General features: G+C 38.5%; 1 protein-coding gene across 3 annotated transcripts in view; it reads left to right on the forward strand.

The window, feature by feature from the left end:
• The window catches only part of EVI5 (ecotropic viral integration site 5), a 78,340-nt gene that overhangs the window by 20,126 nt on the left and 39,203 nt on the right, over positions 1–19,011 (forward strand). For 2 of the 3 annotated variants that reach the window (XM_032217559.1, XM_032217558.1), the window contains exons 3-11: positions 4,977–5,166; positions 5,755–5,979; positions 10,076–10,150; positions 11,512–11,637; positions 12,085–12,228; positions 12,437–12,526; positions 12,622–12,719; positions 14,126–14,186; positions 15,560–15,613. In XM_032217559.1, the coding sequence (XP_032073450.1) occupies positions 4,977–5,166; positions 5,755–5,979; positions 10,076–10,150; positions 11,512–11,637; positions 12,085–12,228; positions 12,437–12,526; positions 12,622–12,719; positions 14,126–14,186; positions 15,560–15,613 (1,063 nt within the window). Of the gene's footprint in view, positions 1–1,570; positions 1,653–4,976; positions 5,167–5,754; positions 5,980–10,075; positions 10,151–11,511; positions 11,638–12,084; positions 12,229–12,436; positions 12,527–12,621; positions 12,720–14,125; positions 14,187–15,559; positions 15,614–19,011 lie in introns of those variants that run through there. The other variant, XM_032217557.1, reaches the window with a different exon arrangement.

The raw sequence follows: 19,011 nt of genomic DNA on the forward strand, positions 1-19,011 counted from the left end.
GGAGGACCCTGAACAGGGTTCCAACTCCAAGCAGGGCGCAGAGAGGTTGGTTGGCCACCAGGAGGCGCCTGAGCCTTGGACCAGTGGGGAGGAGACAAGGGAGAGTGAGCCGGCGCCAGTAGTGAGTTGTTCCTGGATGCACGGCACCGAAGAGTTAAATAGGCGTCAGGAACAGTTGCGCAGTTACAGGAGGTAATTGCACTCAGCTGGTGGTCATTAGGCTCCTCTCCAGACTATAAAAAGACTACTTGTGCACACGCCCCTCTTGCAGAAGTCAACGCAGGAATTAATGTCGGAGAACATTATTGTGAGCCTGGCAGGCTGGATTGCTGCCAAGCCTTATCTATGCTGGATTGCTGGCCAAGCTTATCTGTGCCGGTTTGCTGCCAAGGACCTGTTTGTCTGTTAATTAAATGCCGTAACTTATCTTTGGCTCGGAGTGTGTGTTGGTGTGGGACAAGGGGGGTCAGAACAAATACCTATCCCTACAATGTTATAATTAAATAGAGTTTTGATTCTTTATATACTCCAAATCATGAGAGACTATAACAACTCCCTGCTGCCTCTGGCTAAGCTACTAGGGAAACAATTCTTAAGACAGCAAATCAGCTCAGTATAATAACTCTTAAGTATCTTAATAGGGTGTTGGCAGCAATATTTTAAAGTACTTTTTATTTCCAAAATAATTTTAGAAGAAATGATGCTGTTTTGACCATTAACCTGGTTTCATCACACCTGTACAAATCTTTACATGGTGATCCGGGCTTCCTTTAGTCCAACATATAATTAAGAATTGCTTCTGGGTTTAAATAACTGAGAAGAGACTTATTTCTTGTCTGTCTCTATATCTAGATCTGATCTACCTTATAAGTTAATGATAAATGACAGCAAAGGCAATGCAGGCAGTTTCCTATCCTTGTTGTGCTTCACTGAGTTCTTTATAGGTTGTCCTCATTTTCTGTGTTAAAATACTTTTCTTCTTGTTTAGACCATTGTCAGCTGGTTGATTTCACAGTCTCTTTTTCAGAAATGAGCCATTTTACACGTTCAAGCTTACTTTTCCCCCAACCAGCAATTTTTGAGTTTTACCCGCTTTCACGCATGGATAATAAGTTGTGGGTTTTGGGGGAAAGTTTCTGAGATTTTGGTCTGTACTTTATAAATTAAGATTATTTTTTTTAAACATAACCATCTTTTGTTTAATATAGGGACGAAAGGAATATTCTTAACAAGTTGGATGAATTGGCTGGTGTCATCACTTATAAATGTAAACGTCTTCCCTTGCAAACTACAGGAACTATTGGCCTAGATTTGATGAATGCGTGGAATTCTAAAATGATTACTTTGTGTATTTGGTGGGGGAATCCTTGGATCTGAGCAGATGTAGAAGTGTTTACAGAAATACGTTTATGAAAAAGAAGAAACATATTTTCTCTGGGGAACGTAATATAAAATACTTTTTATTCAACTATCAGGTTAAAGAATGGGTTAAGTCCCTCCCCTCCTTCAAAGTTGGTTTGGTTCAGTCCCAGTGAACAACTAATCTTATTTGCAAAAGGTAAATCATTAATGGAAAGGAAATGGCTAACAGTACTTTGTGCTTATGGCATTAAACTCAATCTTGTCAATTAAAAAGCTATGAGCCTATTCAGGTAAGATTTTCATAATAGAATAATGATCAATATTTTGCAGTATGGGTGTTTTTTACATTGTGGTTTTATAGCATTAGAGCTAAAAGTATTTTGGGTTTTTTTTTTTTTTTGCTTTCAGAATATATCCTGCATTTTCTAAGCTTGGTCTGGAATTTGGACTTGTTTGTTGTGAAGCTTGTAAAGAACAGCTTCTTGGAACAGTGCCTTGCAATTTTGCTAGGTTCATCACAATTTCACACCTATATTATTAGAATCAAAGAAGTAGCATAGTATTTGAAAATTGAAAGAATATACGCAGGAGCTCTTTCATGAATCCTGTAGAAGCGCACATACGATTATTTATTTATGTATTTATTCAGTTCCTGGGGCCACCCGTCTCAGTCGATAACTCTTCATTTCATGAACTTATTTTCTTAAAATGGGTGTGGAAGTCAAAATCAGCGTGGAGACACAATAATATGATGGAATAAATGGCAGGGGAGATGTTTAATTTCTTTCTATTCCTGATCAGTTTCCCTGACAGATGGTGCCTCCCCTGTGCCTGGGGAGAGAGGCTAAATTTTTCAAGCCATAGTCCATGTAATCTCTTGAGAAAGGTGTTGAAATGTATGGTGTGCCTATGCTCCTTTTGAACTCTTCCCAGGTTCTCAAAGTAAAATTTCTTACTGGGAATTATAATTCACCTGAAGAGATAGGATCTTTTATAAACAAATTATATATTTTTTGTAGAATATACAAATACACACACACACACCCAAATCAACTTTATTAAAAGTGACAAAAGAGAATAAGGTTCTACATTCTCAGCATGTAATATAAAAAGAGATAAAATAAAATAACTATTCTCTCCAACACAATTCTATTTTACAGCTTGCCTGAGGCAGCCCGTCCCATCCAGGATTTCAGCCCCCTGTAAAACCCTTAATCCTCTTCCTCTTCAAAACATTCTTTCCGTATGTTGGCTGTCAAGCATGGAGACATACTACCTGTTGGGACCGGTTCGCCCGAACCGGTAGTAAAAAATGCTACCGGTTTCCCTGAGCCAGCTGTACAACCATCAGCTGTGCCGCACAATTTATATTCGCTAGAAAGCAGGAAATCCGGCTTCCTAGTGAATGTAAATCACGCGGCACAGCTGTTCTCCCCCCCCCGTTTCTACTTACCTTTGCAATGGCTTCCTAATCCTCCATTTTCAGCGCTGCGCGGTGTGCATGTGCACATGTGTGCACTAAGCAAACCGGTAGCAGACTTCAGAGCATTTCATCCTGCTCTCAAGGGTGAGGTTGGAAGAATTGAATAAAAGCTGTGATCTTTACATTAGATCAATCATTGGGTGATGGGCGTCTTTTAACCATTTTCTATGTTAATGCAATTTTTCTAGTATAACATCTGTTGATGTTTTTAGACCAGCAGCACTTTCAGTTCCAGATACAGCTAAATTATTAGAAGTGATCACCAAATCCTTTCTGGTAAAAAAAAAAGAGCCCACAATTAGTCTTTAGAAATATTTGTTATCAATAAATTTAATGCAGTGATTTTAAAAAGTGTATTTGCCTAAAGGTGGGAAAGCACTTTAATATTGGTGTCAAAAATGTCAGAAGTTCTTAGACTATAGGTTTTTTTTTTTTTTACATAAATGATATTTTGGATATACTGAATTATTATGTATGTTTGTATGAAAAGATAAATCACTATTGTTGGAATGCAGTGAGTATCATGCTTTATTTATTTATTGATTAGATTTGAATGCCACCTGATTCCCAACAATTCTGGGCAGCTCATTAAAACATATATTTTTTCAATGCCCTAAAATTATTAGATGTTATAAATGTGTTAATATATTTCTGGGAAGAAATAATGTTGACTTGCATGATCATGCTCTTTTGAACTATTTACCTATTATATGGGAATTGATGGTTGAGCAATGCAAATTGATTTTCCATGTCATTCTTATTGCTAGAGAATTCATCATATGCTTGTTCTTTCCAATACTGATTGTTCAGATTAGAAAGCTGAAGTTGCTTGCAATTTATGAACAAGGTTTTTTTTTATTTATTTACTTATTTATTAAATGTATATTGACACCTATCTTGCAATTCAAAGTGACTCATATTTACCTAAATTAGATGTAGATGATTATAATTAAATGTAGTCATATTTCATTGAAATTTCTGTGAAGAATTTATAATACATATTATAATATGTAATATGCATCTCATGCATGTAAATATAATTAGACAACCTATGAGCCATTAGGTCAATCTTTCAGAGATATTTCCTTATCTATATCAAGAAATAGAATGATCACGGGAAGCCAAAAAAGCAGTGTGAGTAGGAACAGCATTAACTTCCCCATTGATTTTGCTTGTGAGAAGCTGGCAGGGAACATCGCACATCATGATCATGTCACTGCAACCAACTGCAGAAACCTGCTGCCGTCACAACTTTGTGAATACAACTAGTTTGAAGAGCCTTAACATTTCCATTACCCAGGAGTAACATGAATGTTGTGTATGCATTGTTTAACTTAATAGATTTGCAGTACTTTGATTCAGAAATGTTTGTCCTATGATGCATTGCTTGAGCTAATTGAAGGTTACAAACAGACAACAATTTTAGTAGTTTATAAATACATGCATAAAAAGTTTTTTTTTTGTCCTGTTTAATCAAAGGCATAAAAGTTCATTTAAAAAAAAAAGTTAAATATGGTTGTAGCTTGAGAAACGCCTTGTACATAGTTAAATTCTGTTATACAGTCAAGATATAACAAATGAAATCTATGCAAGAAAATAGAATTTGTCTTGCAGTCATATTTTCTATGAATGAAAGAGCAATGTGTTGAATTGAATTTATTATATTTCTATGCCGCCCTTTTCCCAGAAGGGACTCAGGGCGGCTCACAACCCAAGTCAAGGGGGGGGGGGGATAGGGGATACAAATAGGGAAAAAAAGACATGGACAAACAATACCACAATTTAAAAAACAACTCAACAGGCACACCATTCGAGCGGGGACAGGAACTCATCAGCCCCAGGCCTGTCGGAACAGCCAAGTTTTAAGGGCTTTGCGGAAAGCCTGGAGGGTGGTGAGGGTCCAAATCTCCAATGGGAGCTCGTTCCAGAGGGCCGGAGCAGCCACAGAGAAGGCCCTCCTCCGGGTGTTCACCAATCGGCATTGGCCAGTGGATGGAATTCGGAGGAGGCCTAATCTGTGGGATCTAATCGGTCTATTGGAGGTAATTGGCAGCAGGCGGTCTCTCAATTCAATTCAATTCAATGTGTTGAATATTTTGACAGTCAAGCCATTTTGTGGTTTTCCCCCCAGGTTGCTGGAGACTGACAGCAAATCATTGAGATCAGTAAATGGATCAAGAAGAAACAGTGGCTCCTCACTTGTGTCTAGCTCATCGGCTTCTAGCAATCTTAGCCATCTTGAAGAAGATTCCTGGATCCTCTGGGGGAGAATAGTAAATGAATGGGATGATGTACGCAAAAAGAAAGAGAAACAGATTAAGGTTTGTTGAGTGTTGTTATTCAGTATTAGGGTTTTTGTTATGGGAAAAATAGTAGAAGGAAGGTGTATTGGCTATGTTTGCTGCCTTCAATGATTTGTAAGAATAATAAAGGCAGGATGCAAAGAAGAATAAAATAAATAAGACAACAATAATGTAAGAATTTTAACTATAGTAAATCATCTGGATTTACATCTGGAGAGCCGAGGTGGCGCAGTGGTTAGGGTGCAGTACTGCAGGCCACTTCAGCTGACTGTTATCTGCAGTCCAGCAGTTCTAATCTCACCGGCTCAAGGTTGATTCAGCCTTCCATCCTTCCGAGGTGGGTGAAATGAGGACCCAGACTGTGGTATGCTGACTCTGTAAACCGCTTAGAGAGGGCTGAAAGCCCTATGAAGCGGTATGTAAGTCTAACTGCTATTACTATTGCTATTGCTATCTGGTTTGCATTTAGCTGGTGTTTTTTTTTTAAAAGAAAATCTAGGATTATTGGGTAGATTTCAATTTTCACAACCTTGTAGAGAGTTGCAAACTTTGTCCATAAGGAAAGCTCATCAGAATTTTAAATACATATATATTTTACTGCTTTAGGAACTTGTTCGAAAAGGGATACCACATCACTTCCGAGCAATAGTGTGGCAACTTTTGTGCACAGCTCAAAATATGACAATCAAGGATCAATATTCAGAACTCTTGAAAATGACTTCGCCTTGTGAAAAGCTCATAAGAAGAGATATTGCTAGAACATATCCTGAACACGACTTTTTTAAAGAAAAAGATAGCCTTGGGCAGGAAGTTTTATTTAATGTCATGAAGGTAAGTTAGCAATCTAATGTCTTCATGAATAATAAAGAGGTTTACTTCCTCCATATAAATATTATTGTTAATGCTCATTTACTTCTGAATATTAGATGCTGGAGATGAGGAAAAGGCTTTGTCAAATCTAATACCCAGTCTTTGCTGATGCAGTATTCGAGAATCTTTCAATCTTGTTGAGGGATTCTTGTTTTAGGGTGTATAATTAATAAAGCACAGTGATTTGCCTTGCTTTTCTGTACCATGTGGGTAATAGCTAAGGAAAGTATTTATGGGACATTATTATAAGACTTCCTTAAACTTCACTAAAAATGAGGCGGTAATTGTTTTGGACCAGGAGTAGAAAAAAGGTTGCTTGGTGTTAGGTGCTCATCCAACTAAAGTCAGATGCAGGATGTACACATCTCTAGGGCAATGTTTCTCAGCCGTGTCAATTCAAGAAGTGTGAACTTCCAACTCTCAGAATTCCCCTAGGCTGAGATTGAGAAACACTGTACTAAGAAGATGTCATTCCAGGGGTCAGTCTCTGTGATACAGTGGGCTCATTTTTTGGATCCTACCTGGTTGGTGGACACTGATGGATCATATCGGACAAACAGCAACTAGAGGTTTAGAGGTTTAATGAATTTATAGGCCACCCAATCCCAAAGGACTCCAGGCGGCTTAAAATGCATTAAAAAAAAATAGAAAGTTAAAAACACAGAGACATAGATTTTTAAAAAAGCCACAACATACACCCAGTCTAATCGGGGCTGGAACTCAGTCATGAGTTCAACAGCCCGGGGCCTGCCGGAATAGCCAGGTCTTAATAGCCTTTCGGAAGGCCATGAGAGTGGGTAGGGTCCGGATCTCTGGGAGCAGTTTATTCCAGAGGGTCAGAGCGGCTACAGAGAAGGCCCTCCCCCGGGTGGTTGCCAGCCAACATTGTCTGGCTGACGGCACCCGGAGGAGGCCCACCCTGTGCGATCTTATCGGTCGTTGGGAGACTAAATGGACATCTTTCAAATAACTAGACTGTATGCCATTAAGAGTTTTATAGGTGATAAGAGCCACACTGATTTGCACCTAGACTGGTAGTCATCAACGTGTGTCCTAGAACAGAGGTGTTACTTAAACATATTGAGACACCCAATAACTTGCACCTGCTGCTGCATTCTGGACTAGTCATAGCTTCCAATGGTCTTCAAGGGCACTCTTAGGTAAAGTATATTGCAATGGTTGAAATATGAGATCACCAAAGCATGAGAGACTAAGGATCTCCCAGTCCAGATATGAGTTCAAATGGCAAACTAAAGTAATTCTCTGCTAAAACTTTCCTAGGAATGGTTGCCATCTGCTGCTTGAATAGGAATTGTGGTCCAGAAAGAATCCCAGATGTGATGCCAGTCCAAATGGGGGCAGTGTAACCGCATTTAGGATTAAAGATGGAGGATATCCAGATCCAGATAGCCATAGCTATAGTGTTAATACATTCATTACAGTGGGACCTCGGCTCCAGAATGGCTCAGATCACGAACAATTCAGGTGCCAACCGAAAAATCCGCTAAATGTTTCACTCACGTCATGAACACATCGGGTGCCGAATAAATACAGCCATGGCGTACCATTTTTTGTGTTTTGCACGCATGAGCAGTCAGTCTTGCTTCTGGTCACGACCAAATCAGGTGCCGATTGAAGTCCCGGAACGAATTACAGTCAGCACCCAAGGTCCCACTGTATATTACATAGACTTAAGATTTAGATGCTTAAAGCAATCTTTTCACCACTTAATGTCTCCAAATCCCTCTTAAAAATAGTTCCTTGACACTCTTATGGGTACAACCCTCAAAGTTATGAAGATTGCACTCTCCTACTTTGGTAAATTTTCCCCAGACATCGTTCTCTTGACTTGTTGGATTTCATATTTGTCTTGAGACAAATGATTCAGAATCCATGAACTTTTAACCTACGTTGTATATAGCTGTGTAAGAAAGACATTTTCATCTAAATGAAAAATTATATAAGTGAAATGTTGGAATAAAAATGTGACCTTTAGAAAACACAAAAGGCTTCACAGTGTCAAAACTTCTGATATTAGAGACAGAATTAACTGTTGTTGAAAAATTAGCACATCTGCTGTAGATCCCTAAGACAACCAAGACAATAAACTTGTAAACTGTCTATGACTTTATTCTATAACCTATATCCATGATGGTGAACCTATAGCGTGCATGCCACAGGTGGCACACGAAGCCATATGCTTCGGCACGCATGCACCAACCAGCTGATTTTCATCCTTCCGGAGAGCTGGCGAGGCCGTTTTTGCCTTCCCCAGGTTTCAGGAAAGCCTGGGGAACAAGCTTCTGGTTGGGTCTCTTTTTCGCCTTTCCCAGGCTCCGTAGTCTTTCCTGAAGCCTGGGGAGTGTGAAAACAGCCTCCCCCAGAGGCCCTCCGGAAGCCGTAAAAGGATCATTTCTGAACTTCTGGTTGGCCCGTTGGGGGCGTTTTTCGCCCTCAGAATGCGAAAAGTGGCTCCAACGGGTCAACCAGAAGTTGGGAAACGATCCATTTCCGGCTTTTGAATGGCCTCCGGGGGAGGCCATTTTCGTACTCTCCAGGTTTCAGGAAGCCTATGGAGCCTGGGGAGGGATAGTGCGTGCATGCGTGGGGTGGTGGTGGTCATGCGTGCATGCTCAGATGGGAGGTGATTGAATTGGTGTGCGCATGCACGCACACAATTTTGGCACGCCATAAGAAAAAGGCTCGCCATCCCTGACCTATATAATTGTATTGAAATATTTCTGACTGCTGTTTCCTTTTGAATAGTATATCAGCAGGATAGTAGCTAGTATTATGTAGCAAATTGGATGTTTTGTTATAATTGAAAACATTTTTCTTTCTTTACAATACATCTACTGGCTAATGTGAAACTTAACTAAAGGAGAAATTAATTTGTTAAGAAAATGAATTATAACTCTGAAACATAATGACTAGAATATAGGAAGCTGTCACATAATCTGCAGCTTGAACTAGCTAATATTATTAAACAGGCATTGAAAGATAGTGACATGGAGCAAGCCTTGTTCTATACTGTTGTCTCTTTTCTGACATATAAGGATATAATGGTGCTTTTCATGGAACACGGACATTTTTCTAAATTTGATTGAATAAATTTTATAAGTTATTAAAACGAATTTTATTTAAAATCCTTCAAAATGTAAATATGTAATTTACTGTTATATTATCTGTATAAAACTGTAATCAGTTATTTATCTCATAATAAGTTAGAAACTGGGTCTTACTGGGTCGTAGTCTAATTGCCATGGAGCATGGAGTGGTTCCACTCGCATGAGCATCACTGCAAGCATTGTGGGTTGTTCAGCCCCACTCGCGCGAGTGTCATCGCAGGCACTTGCGGGCCCACTCATTCGAGCCTTGTTGCAGACACTCGCAGGCCCACTTGCATGAACGTTGTCACAAATGTCATGGGGCCTCGCTCGCACGTTCACACACTAAACACATATACCCCTGCCCCTCCCACAAAATCTTCCCTCCTTTCCCCGCTCCTCCCGCTCCAGGCTGCCAACCCGGAAATGTTGGGGAATTCTGATACCTTACAGCCAGTGATGGGATTCAAATAATTTAACAACCGGTTCTCTGTCCTAATGACCATCTGGGGAGGTGGGGCTCGGTGATCATGTGACTGGGTGGGCGTGGCCAACTCAAGGTCACTCAGGTCGATGGGCGCTTCGCCTTAGCTGTTACAATGTAATAAGGGTTAACCAGAGAGGCAGTTTCTGTAAGCAGATCAGTAAAGTTTAGGGTAGAAACAACACTAGAATGTTTCCTTCCTGCCTTCTTTACAGGATTAGCCCTGTAAAGTGGAAAAAACAAAAGGAGATTTCTTCCAACAATCGGTTCTCTGAATTACTTAGAAAGTTACCAGCCGGTTCTCCTGAATAGGTACGAACTGGCTGAATCCCACCACTGCTTACAGCACCTTAGTGGCATTCGCACCTTCACTTCTTAAGATAGAAAGCATTAAGGTTATTTGGGAAAGTCAATGTGGTTATTCATTATTCTTTCTAAATGTTACCCTCTTATTAATGTTTTCTAGGCATATTCTTTAGTGGATCGTGAGGTTGGTTACTGTCAAGGAAGTGCTTTTATTGTTGGTCTGCTCCTTATGCAGGTAGGAAGAAAGACCCTCTTATTGCAAACGTTATCTTGAAATTCTACTACTTCATTTAAAGTAAGATAGTAATAATAAAAGGAGGGGCAATATTTACAAATTAGAACACCCTTATTTTGGGAGTTGTCATAATTTATCACAGATGTATATATATTTCAAGTCACACTCTTAAGTTGTTGGGGTTGAGTCAAGGTTTGAAGATGATGTTCATTTCTCTTCTGCAGGCAACTATATATTTGTTTACTAAAAGGGAGAAAATCTCATTACATCTGACTTTTTTTTTCTTTAAAGGGTTGTTCTAGAATATAGAAATAGGTCTTCTATGGGAGAAGATTTCTAGAGAATTGTAACATCTTCCAGCAAGACGTATATAATCTCATTCAGAAAGATACTAAACCATAACTGTATGTGGTTTGATTATAAATCAAAGGGATTTTTTTCCCTAACATGAGGTCATGGATAACACCAATTCCAATGGTGCTTTATGCGAGCACTATATTGGATAATAGTAGAAAGATTGGTTACAATGTTTTTTATTGCCCAGAAATTATTAGTGTTAGAAGTCTAGTGTAGAAAGGCCCAGGGTTGTATGTTAATCGCAGAACATATTTACTCAAATTGATAGAAGAAAGAGGAGCCTCGTTCACATCTGTATTGCTTACCGGTTCCACCACAAAACCGCGGTAGACTAAAGCGCGCTCGACGAAAGCGCGTACCTGACGTCATCACAGCGCGATGAAAACATCACGCTGTGAGCGGTAAAGTTAAAATTAATGTGAAAACCTTACCCTAACCCCCCCAAACCTAACCCTAAACCTAAACCTTAACCTAACCCTAAACCTAACCCTTAACCTAATGCTAAACCTAACGCTAACCCTTAACCTAACCCTAAACCTAACCCTAACGCTTAACGTAACCCTAAACCTAACCCTTAACCTAACCCTAAACCTAACCCTTACCTTTACGTGAATCGGCTTGCTTTAAAAGCGCTTTTTAAAGCGCCCTTTTTTCTCCGCGGTTGTATTTGTCGCACTGCTGATGACGTCAGGTACGCGCTTTAATCGGGCGCGCTTTAGTGGACCGCGGTTTTGTCGTGCCACGTTGCTTACCATACATAGGGAGGCTGTAAGGACCTGAGAACACCAACAGTATTATTTCTTCATTTCTTTAGATACTGTAATAAATATATAGTGCTGCAGTTTAACACATCTTGTTAAAGGCTTGGCAGGTGTAATTTTTTCCAGATGCATCTCTTGAATTACACCTGCAATTAAGTAGGTGTAAAACGTCTTGTGAACTTTTGAAGTGCTTGTAACTACAGTAAGAAGGTTAAGCTGTGATTGTAATCTCCTTCAAAATAGATGCCAGAGGAAGAAGCCTTCTGTGTATTTTTTAAATTAATGCAAGATTATCGACTTCGAGAACTCTTCAAACCAAGTATGGCTGAGCTGGGCCTTTGTATGTATCAATTTGAATCCATGATACAGGTACATAAAAAAAATCTGTTATCTCTCGCCTATATTGTTGTTAAGCAGTAGATTTAAAAAGATGAGCGTATAAGCATTAATCAATTGCAAAAAGGATTCAATAATTGCAGAAAAATACCAAAGCATAGAATGTAGAAAGCAATAATACTCTTTATCTATGATTTTTAAGACATTGTTTTTTGTATTTTGAGCATGTTCTCTATGTAAAATGTTTTAATGAGATAACAGTGCTTCATTTCTAATTATAATGACATAAAATGGTTTAATGTACTTTTAAATAACCTCTAATGATTTTATCTCTAATAATCTCTAATAATAATCTCTAATGACATATGAAGTCCTCCAGATTGGATTTCAAATTCCAATGCCTAACTATGTAAAATATTTTAAAATACTTATTTCAGAAACATTATTGAAAGCAACTTTTTGATTTGTTTCTTCTTTCAGGAGCAACTTCCAGAACTTTTCATGCATTTTCAGGCCCAGAGTTTCCATACTTCCATGTATGCGTCCTCATGGTTCTTAACTATTTTTCTTACATCTTTTCCACTACCAATTGCAACAAGAATATTTGATATATTTATGTCTGAGGTAAGCTATCATGACTATCAAATTAGATGATGGCTAACATTTTGTGTTTCTGGGGAAGCTGAATTCAAATCCCCATTTATAATGGATTGTTAATTAAGTTTAGTGTCATTTTCCAATAAATAGATCAATGTAAGGCTAATTTAAAAATTCTTAAATAATAAGCATTGCAGCTATGAATTTGGAAAAAAAATAATGATATTATTCACAGGGTTTAGAGATTGTTTTTCGGGTTGGCGTGGCACTGCTTCAGATGAATCAAGTAGAATTAGTGCAACTTGACATGGAAGGGATGTTACAGGTAAGCTAAATACACCATTGTATTGTATTACTTGACACATAGAATATAAATCCATATTTCTCACTTCTGACTCTATGCTTTCGTTTTCTTTCCAGCACTTTCAAAAGGTTGTTCCACATCAATTTGATGGTGGACCAGACAAGTTAATCCAAATGGCTTACCAAGTTAAATATAATGCAAAAAAGATGAAAAAGTAAGTATTTCCTTTCTTTAAAAATGCCATCTTTGGAACGATCTCCCTGTGGAGATTCGTACCCTCACCACCCTCCAGACCTGCCGCACAGCCCTCAAGACCTGGCTATCCCGTCAGGCCTGGGGTTAAAGATTATAATCCGTCCCCTCCCGAATGATGAATGAATGTTGCTTCTATTTTTAATTACGTACTGCCTTTATATGTCATTGTGTGTACTCCCTTCCCTATACGTTGTAAGCCGCCCTGAGTCCCCTCAGGGAAAAGGGCGGCCTATAAATAAATTTATCTATCTACAAATCTACACCATGCTACCGTGTTTCCCCGAAAATAAGACCATTATTTTCTTTTTACTCACAAAATATGGCTTGGGCCTTATTATGAGGGAAGGGTTTATTGTTTTGGGGTTGCGAGGCGGCTGCTCTCTCTCGTGAGCGGGCTCCGAAAGAGCCGGGCACAGCTTCATGGGCGAATGGCTGTGTTGTGCTGTCGCAGCAGCGCAACACAACAGCCATGAAGCGACCATGCTCATGAGCAGCCCCCTGGCAAACCCCTTTCCAGCCGGGCACAGCTCCATTCACTGACCTAGGGGTATCGCCAAGCCGTGTGAGCGCCTGTTTGCCACTGCCCGGCTCCTGCGGCTTAGCGCCTTCGAAATGCCAGTGAATGGCGCTCTGCATGGCTGGAAAGGGGGTTTGCCAGGTGGCTGCTCGTGAGCATGGTCGCTTCACAGCTGTTCCCCCCTGAGTCTGTGCCCGGCTCTTTGGGAGCCCGCTCGCAAGAGAGCAGCTGCCCGGCAACCCCCCTCTTCAGCTGGGCACAGCGCTGCTCACCAACCTAGCGGTATCCCGAAGGCACCAAGCAACACGATCACTTTTGCCTCCCCCCCCTGGTTCCCATGGCTTTGCACCTTCGGGACACTTTCTAGGTTGGTGAGCGGAGCTCTGCCTAGCAGCAGGTGGGAGATTGTCCAGGGGGCTTATTTGCGGGGGAGGGCTTATATTTTTGCCCACCAGAAAAATGTGGCATGGCCTTATTATCAGGACATGTCGTATTTTCGGGGAAACACAGTATTATAACAAAGAGGTGAATCATTGAATTATGTCATTCACTTTCTACATAAATATGTGGATTTTATTATATAGATGTTTCTAGAAAATCAATTTATTTGCCAGTCATATAAACAAGAGTTTATTCTCATCCCTAGATAGAAAATGTAGGCACCTTCATTTTCTCTCTATAGGGCCTATTCTTCTGGCCTACCCATTACCTAACCTTCATTTCTTTCTCACCCCTGCCTCCTCATAGCCACTGATGCCCCATACAAATTAATATGAACAATAAGTACTAGTAAGTACAGTTACATATTATTAAAAAGAGATTATCATGTCTTTTTCAATATTCTTTAGGCTAGAAAAAGAATATACTACTATAAAAACAAAGGAAATGGAAGAACAAGTTGAAATTAAGGTAAGTAGTTAATTATCTGAGCAAAGTAATAGGAATTTTTATTACTTGTGTAATTAAAAAAAACAGATTGGACAGGATTATTATTACAAAACATGAAGTATATATTTTTGGGGTTTATTTCATTTATTATTATTATTATTTTAATATAGCCATTTTAAGGATTCTGTTGTAGGTTTTTTTTTTAAAAAATTGATGAATATAACAGGAAATACAGAAGTTAATAGAATTATGCTAATTCAGAAGTAGCTCTGAGAATCAGTGTTTTATAAATGGTTTGAATATTAGGTTTCATTTTGAATTAGTTCAAAATTATCTTCTGCCAGAAGAGTACTGAAACTAATATTGTGCGAGATGTGATGTAAAAGGAAAAATCAAGAATCCATTGTTTTAAGACCTTTGGAATAAAGGTGTGAATGCATTTGCCATAAATGAATAAACAAGGACTCTAGCAAAAGCAAAATATCTTTCTACTATATGCCAGAGTTTAATAGAAAATTTAACATGTAAATTTAATACATGCACATCTAAATATATTTTAATGAGAAAGCAAGCAGCATCCACAGTGTTGGTTTTGAGTACCATATTTAAAATCTACCGTATTTTTCAGAGTATAAGACGTACCAAGGTTTTGAAGAAGCAAATTTATAAAAAAAAAGTTTTTGCACTCTGTAAACCTCCCCAAAACGGCCCATTTTTCGTGAAAACGGCACCGATCCCCCCCCCAAAAGGGTATGAATAGCCCTTAGGCTTGTAGAGTGCTTAGGGGGGGGGCAAAAACGAGCAAAAAATGGCCTGTTTTTTTGCTCATTTCTGCCCTTCCCAGCCCCAGGAGCTCTCTGAAAGCCTCCTTCAAGCTATGCATGGTCATTTTGGTGAAGGGGGTGGAGTTTCAGGAGGCAAAATATGCTGTATTCAGTGTATAAGATGTACCCAGATTTTCAGCCTCTTTTTTGAGGAAAAAAGGCGCATCTTATACTCTGAAAAATACGGTAGCTGTAAGCAATTCTGAATTAAGTTGTAACTTCCCTGATGATCACTGACATATCAGCTTCCATATTTATTTGTTTGTTTGTTTATTAAATTTATATGCCGCCCATCTTGTTATTTGAAGCAGCTCCGGGAGGCTTACAAAATGTTATAACTTTACACCATTAGAAAGGAGCGGGGTATGAGATACATCAGGAGTCTGTGTTCCCCTTTGAGGAAATACTGAGAAGCATCTAGCTTTGAGTCTAACAGCTGTTATAAGCCTTGCAGTCTACAGAACGACCCATATTCTTTTTAAAAACATTAACCTCCTTCAGTTTCAGAAGATAGAAGTTATTTGATAAATATTTCAGATAATGTTCTTTACAGTTTTGCTTGATTTTCAGAGATTGAGAACAGAAAACAGACTCTTAAAACAGCGAATTGAAACGCTGGAAAAAGTAAGTGTCCAAGAAACTGAAGCCTGAATTATGTTAGTTATAAATATTTTATTAATAAGAGAATAGCTGCATGAAGATTAATATGTGGTGTTATTTCTGTTCTTTGTATTGATGGGCTTTCATAATAAGATTTGATTTTTTAAAGTATACATGTAGTTGCCATTTTGTACGAAAACGTAAGCATGGGTATCATGGAATTCACTGGGAGAGGGGAATTAAAGTATATTTACAATGGATAACACTCAACAGTTGGCATCTTCAGGTACAAAAAGGAAACCAAGTCATTTTCTACTGTGCATTAAGAAAAGAATTCTTCGCATTTGTGTAATAGTTTTTCCACCTATATTTTCCATTTATTTGGTGCTTACAATTAACTGAGAAAATATGACAACCTGTCTAGCTGCTGTCTATTTTTTTCAAACTTGAATTATTTTTAGAAATTTTGTTTTTGCTCCAAGCTTATCACAGAAAATAAAACACAGGCGAATTACGTCATTTGTCAATTGTTCATTAAATCTTTGCTTGTGTTATGCTTAAATCAAATGAAGAATTTTATTTCCCCCTCATACTGCTGCAAATATACTCACTCATTTATGTATATATTTATTAAATTTATACTGCCGCCTATTCTCCCATGATGACTCAAGGCACTTCCAGATTTTTAAGACCAGAATAGCTATCGTTATCCTTTTCCTTTGAAGAACTGTGAAGAATGGAGTTTCTGTCAAATTCCAAATTAATTATGTCTCTATCCAAATATCGGTAATTTCTAATAAGATCAAATAAACTGTCTCACATTTTGCCTCATCCTTTAATTCCTAGATGTACTGTAGACATATAAAGAATGACATGTAATCGTTTTAGAAAATTGGATCCTTTTCTATGAGCCATGTTTTTTTCCTCTTGACAGTTAGAGGATCAAGTATGTTCCAAAATCAGCCTGTTTCATTAATTTTCAGAAGGCGGGGAGGGAGAGAGAAAAGTGCAAGTAATAGTGTCAGAATCAAGTTCTTAATGAAGGAAAAAACTGTGTCAGGCAGTTGCATGGTGAAGATGAAAATGTATTTAAACAGAAATAACTGGACCTAGCATAATTATGTAACAGTGAGGTGAAGAATAGCAATGATAACAGTTTATTTTTAAAAATGAAGTGTTGTATATATCATTTAAATTCTTGATGCAGCATTGTTAGAAAATATGGATTAAAATGCACATAATTGGGTTGTGTCGTGCCGGATATTTGTTCCATTTCAATTTGTTCCATTATTTTAATCTGCAGAAGGTACTGCAAATAAACTTGTGGTGTGGGAAATATTTACCAATGAGAGGGCAATCTGAAAAACCCTACTTTCCTTGGGAATGTAGAAATAAGATAAACGTTTCCCAAGGGTGAAAGCTATGATTAATAGCTCATATTGGCCTGGTACTTATATCAAGAACAGCAGAAAATCTGAAGCATAAGGAAATGGTCAAAAATATTCTGTTTCTTCAATGTTCCTGCTTTTATAAGGCTATCATCACTTTTCAAATGTTTACTTTTAGGGCAGAATTTTATTTTGTTCTTATTAGTAGAGGCAGCAATAACTGCAAGAATTAGAGAATCTATCCTAATTTTCTGCTCTATGCCTAAGCAGCGATGATTCAGTTTCCTATTAGCAGTGGAGGTTTTTTATTTTGTCCCAAATAAGATGAAGATATTGCTTGCTATGGTTTTAAAAGTAGAATGAAGTGGTTTTCACACATCTGTTCTTAAGGTTTCTGTAATATCCAAAAATGTAGTTATCAGATTAAATATATGATGGAAATATCTAATTCAGTCTAATCAAATCTTGCTCCCAGCCCCTAAAATATATTTTTAAAAAACGTAGCAGTAAGTAGAATTTAGGGTCTGCCGTTCATCTTGAAATGTTCTTGTACTTCTTTTATTTGGCATATTTCTGAATGGTCTCAGATTTAGAAAATCTGTTGGTTCTTACAAAGCTCAACCCAAAGGATCTAAGGCAGGGGTCGGCAACCTTAAACACTCAAAGAGCCACAAAGGTCCTAACTGGAAGCCCCTCGTTCAATTCTGGAGCCAACCGGAACGCCGGTTCCCCCATAAGAGTCTCCTCCTTTTTCCTCTACCTGTCCTAACTGAAAGCCCTATCAATTGTGGAGCCAACTGGAAAACCCACCTTTTGTCATAGCATCTCCTCCTTGTACACTGTGCTTCCCCACCCTCCACCCCACCCCGTAGTTCCTTTCAAAATTGTGGTGCTGACCAGCGACAGGGAGCTGCAGCAGAGGTATGAAAGAGCCACATGCGGCTCCAGAGCTGTGTGTTGCTGACCCCTGATCTAAGGGCTAATATTCCCTTTTTCCATCCTATGTATAAATTATGTCATGCTACATTCTTACAAGCTTTTTAGAGATCCGTCTCCATTTTAGGAAAGCTTGAAAAGTAACGGCCTAGTAAGTATGGGTAGCCCGTCTTCTAGGATAGATCTTATTATGCCTAGCTTTTAAATTTAGGTAAGTCAATATCCCTAGGAAAGGCTATGATTCAGGAAGTGTTCTTGAATGATTAGCTAGTACCTTCTTTGAATATTTTTAATGTATTTTGGTGTCTATCAATATGACATCATTGAGAGCCTTCTCCTCAGCTGTAGAAAGCTTGTTGCCACTCATAGCATGAAATATAACCCATCCTTCCTTCTCTGATAGATATTCCGTGGGAATAGATAAGATTCCTTTTTTCTGATACTTATCACAGCTCTTTAAAAAAAAATATTTCGAAAAGTAAAAGAGCCATAAAAGTTTAGTTCTTGATCCCAAAACTTTGTTTTTCTTCCCTAGGATATGGCTATTCCCCATAACGAGAACTGTCCTTAGTATGTTCTGAGGAAATATTACTTGTTACTAAAAGTTTCTGTCTTGGATCTCACAAAGTAGATGGAGATTGCCTTCCTAAATCATATCACTTTAGAAAAAGATTAAGATCTCAAATCATCTTGAATATATTGTCTACAGCAGTGGTTCCCAAACTTGGCAACTTTAAGACTTGTGGACTTCAATTCACAAGCTCTGCTGGCTGGAGAATTCTGGGAATTGAAGTCCACAAGTCTTAAAGTTGCCAAGTTTGGGAACCACTGGTCTACAGTATGAATTCTCCCTAATCTGTACATATCCAGAAGTTTATCTAATCTAATCTGCTAGTACAAACACATTTTCATTTAGTTGTGTCCTTTGCTCCTTAAAGCAAATTTTGCATGTGGCTCTGCTGATTTATCTTGTTCCGAGTTGCTGTATTTACAGGTAGAAATGTCTGATACATTTGTGGTTAAGGTGGATGTTTCTGAATTAAAAAAATGACAGAATATTTGAATTACTCTGAAAGTTTTCTTCCATTGTAAATGATG

Source organism: Thamnophis elegans, chromosome 5 (genome assembly GCF_009769535.1).
Source record: "Thamnophis elegans isolate rThaEle1 chromosome 5, rThaEle1.pri, whole genome shotgun sequence".
Taxonomy (NCBI): Eukaryota; Metazoa; Chordata; class Lepidosauria; order Squamata; family Colubridae; genus Thamnophis; species Thamnophis elegans.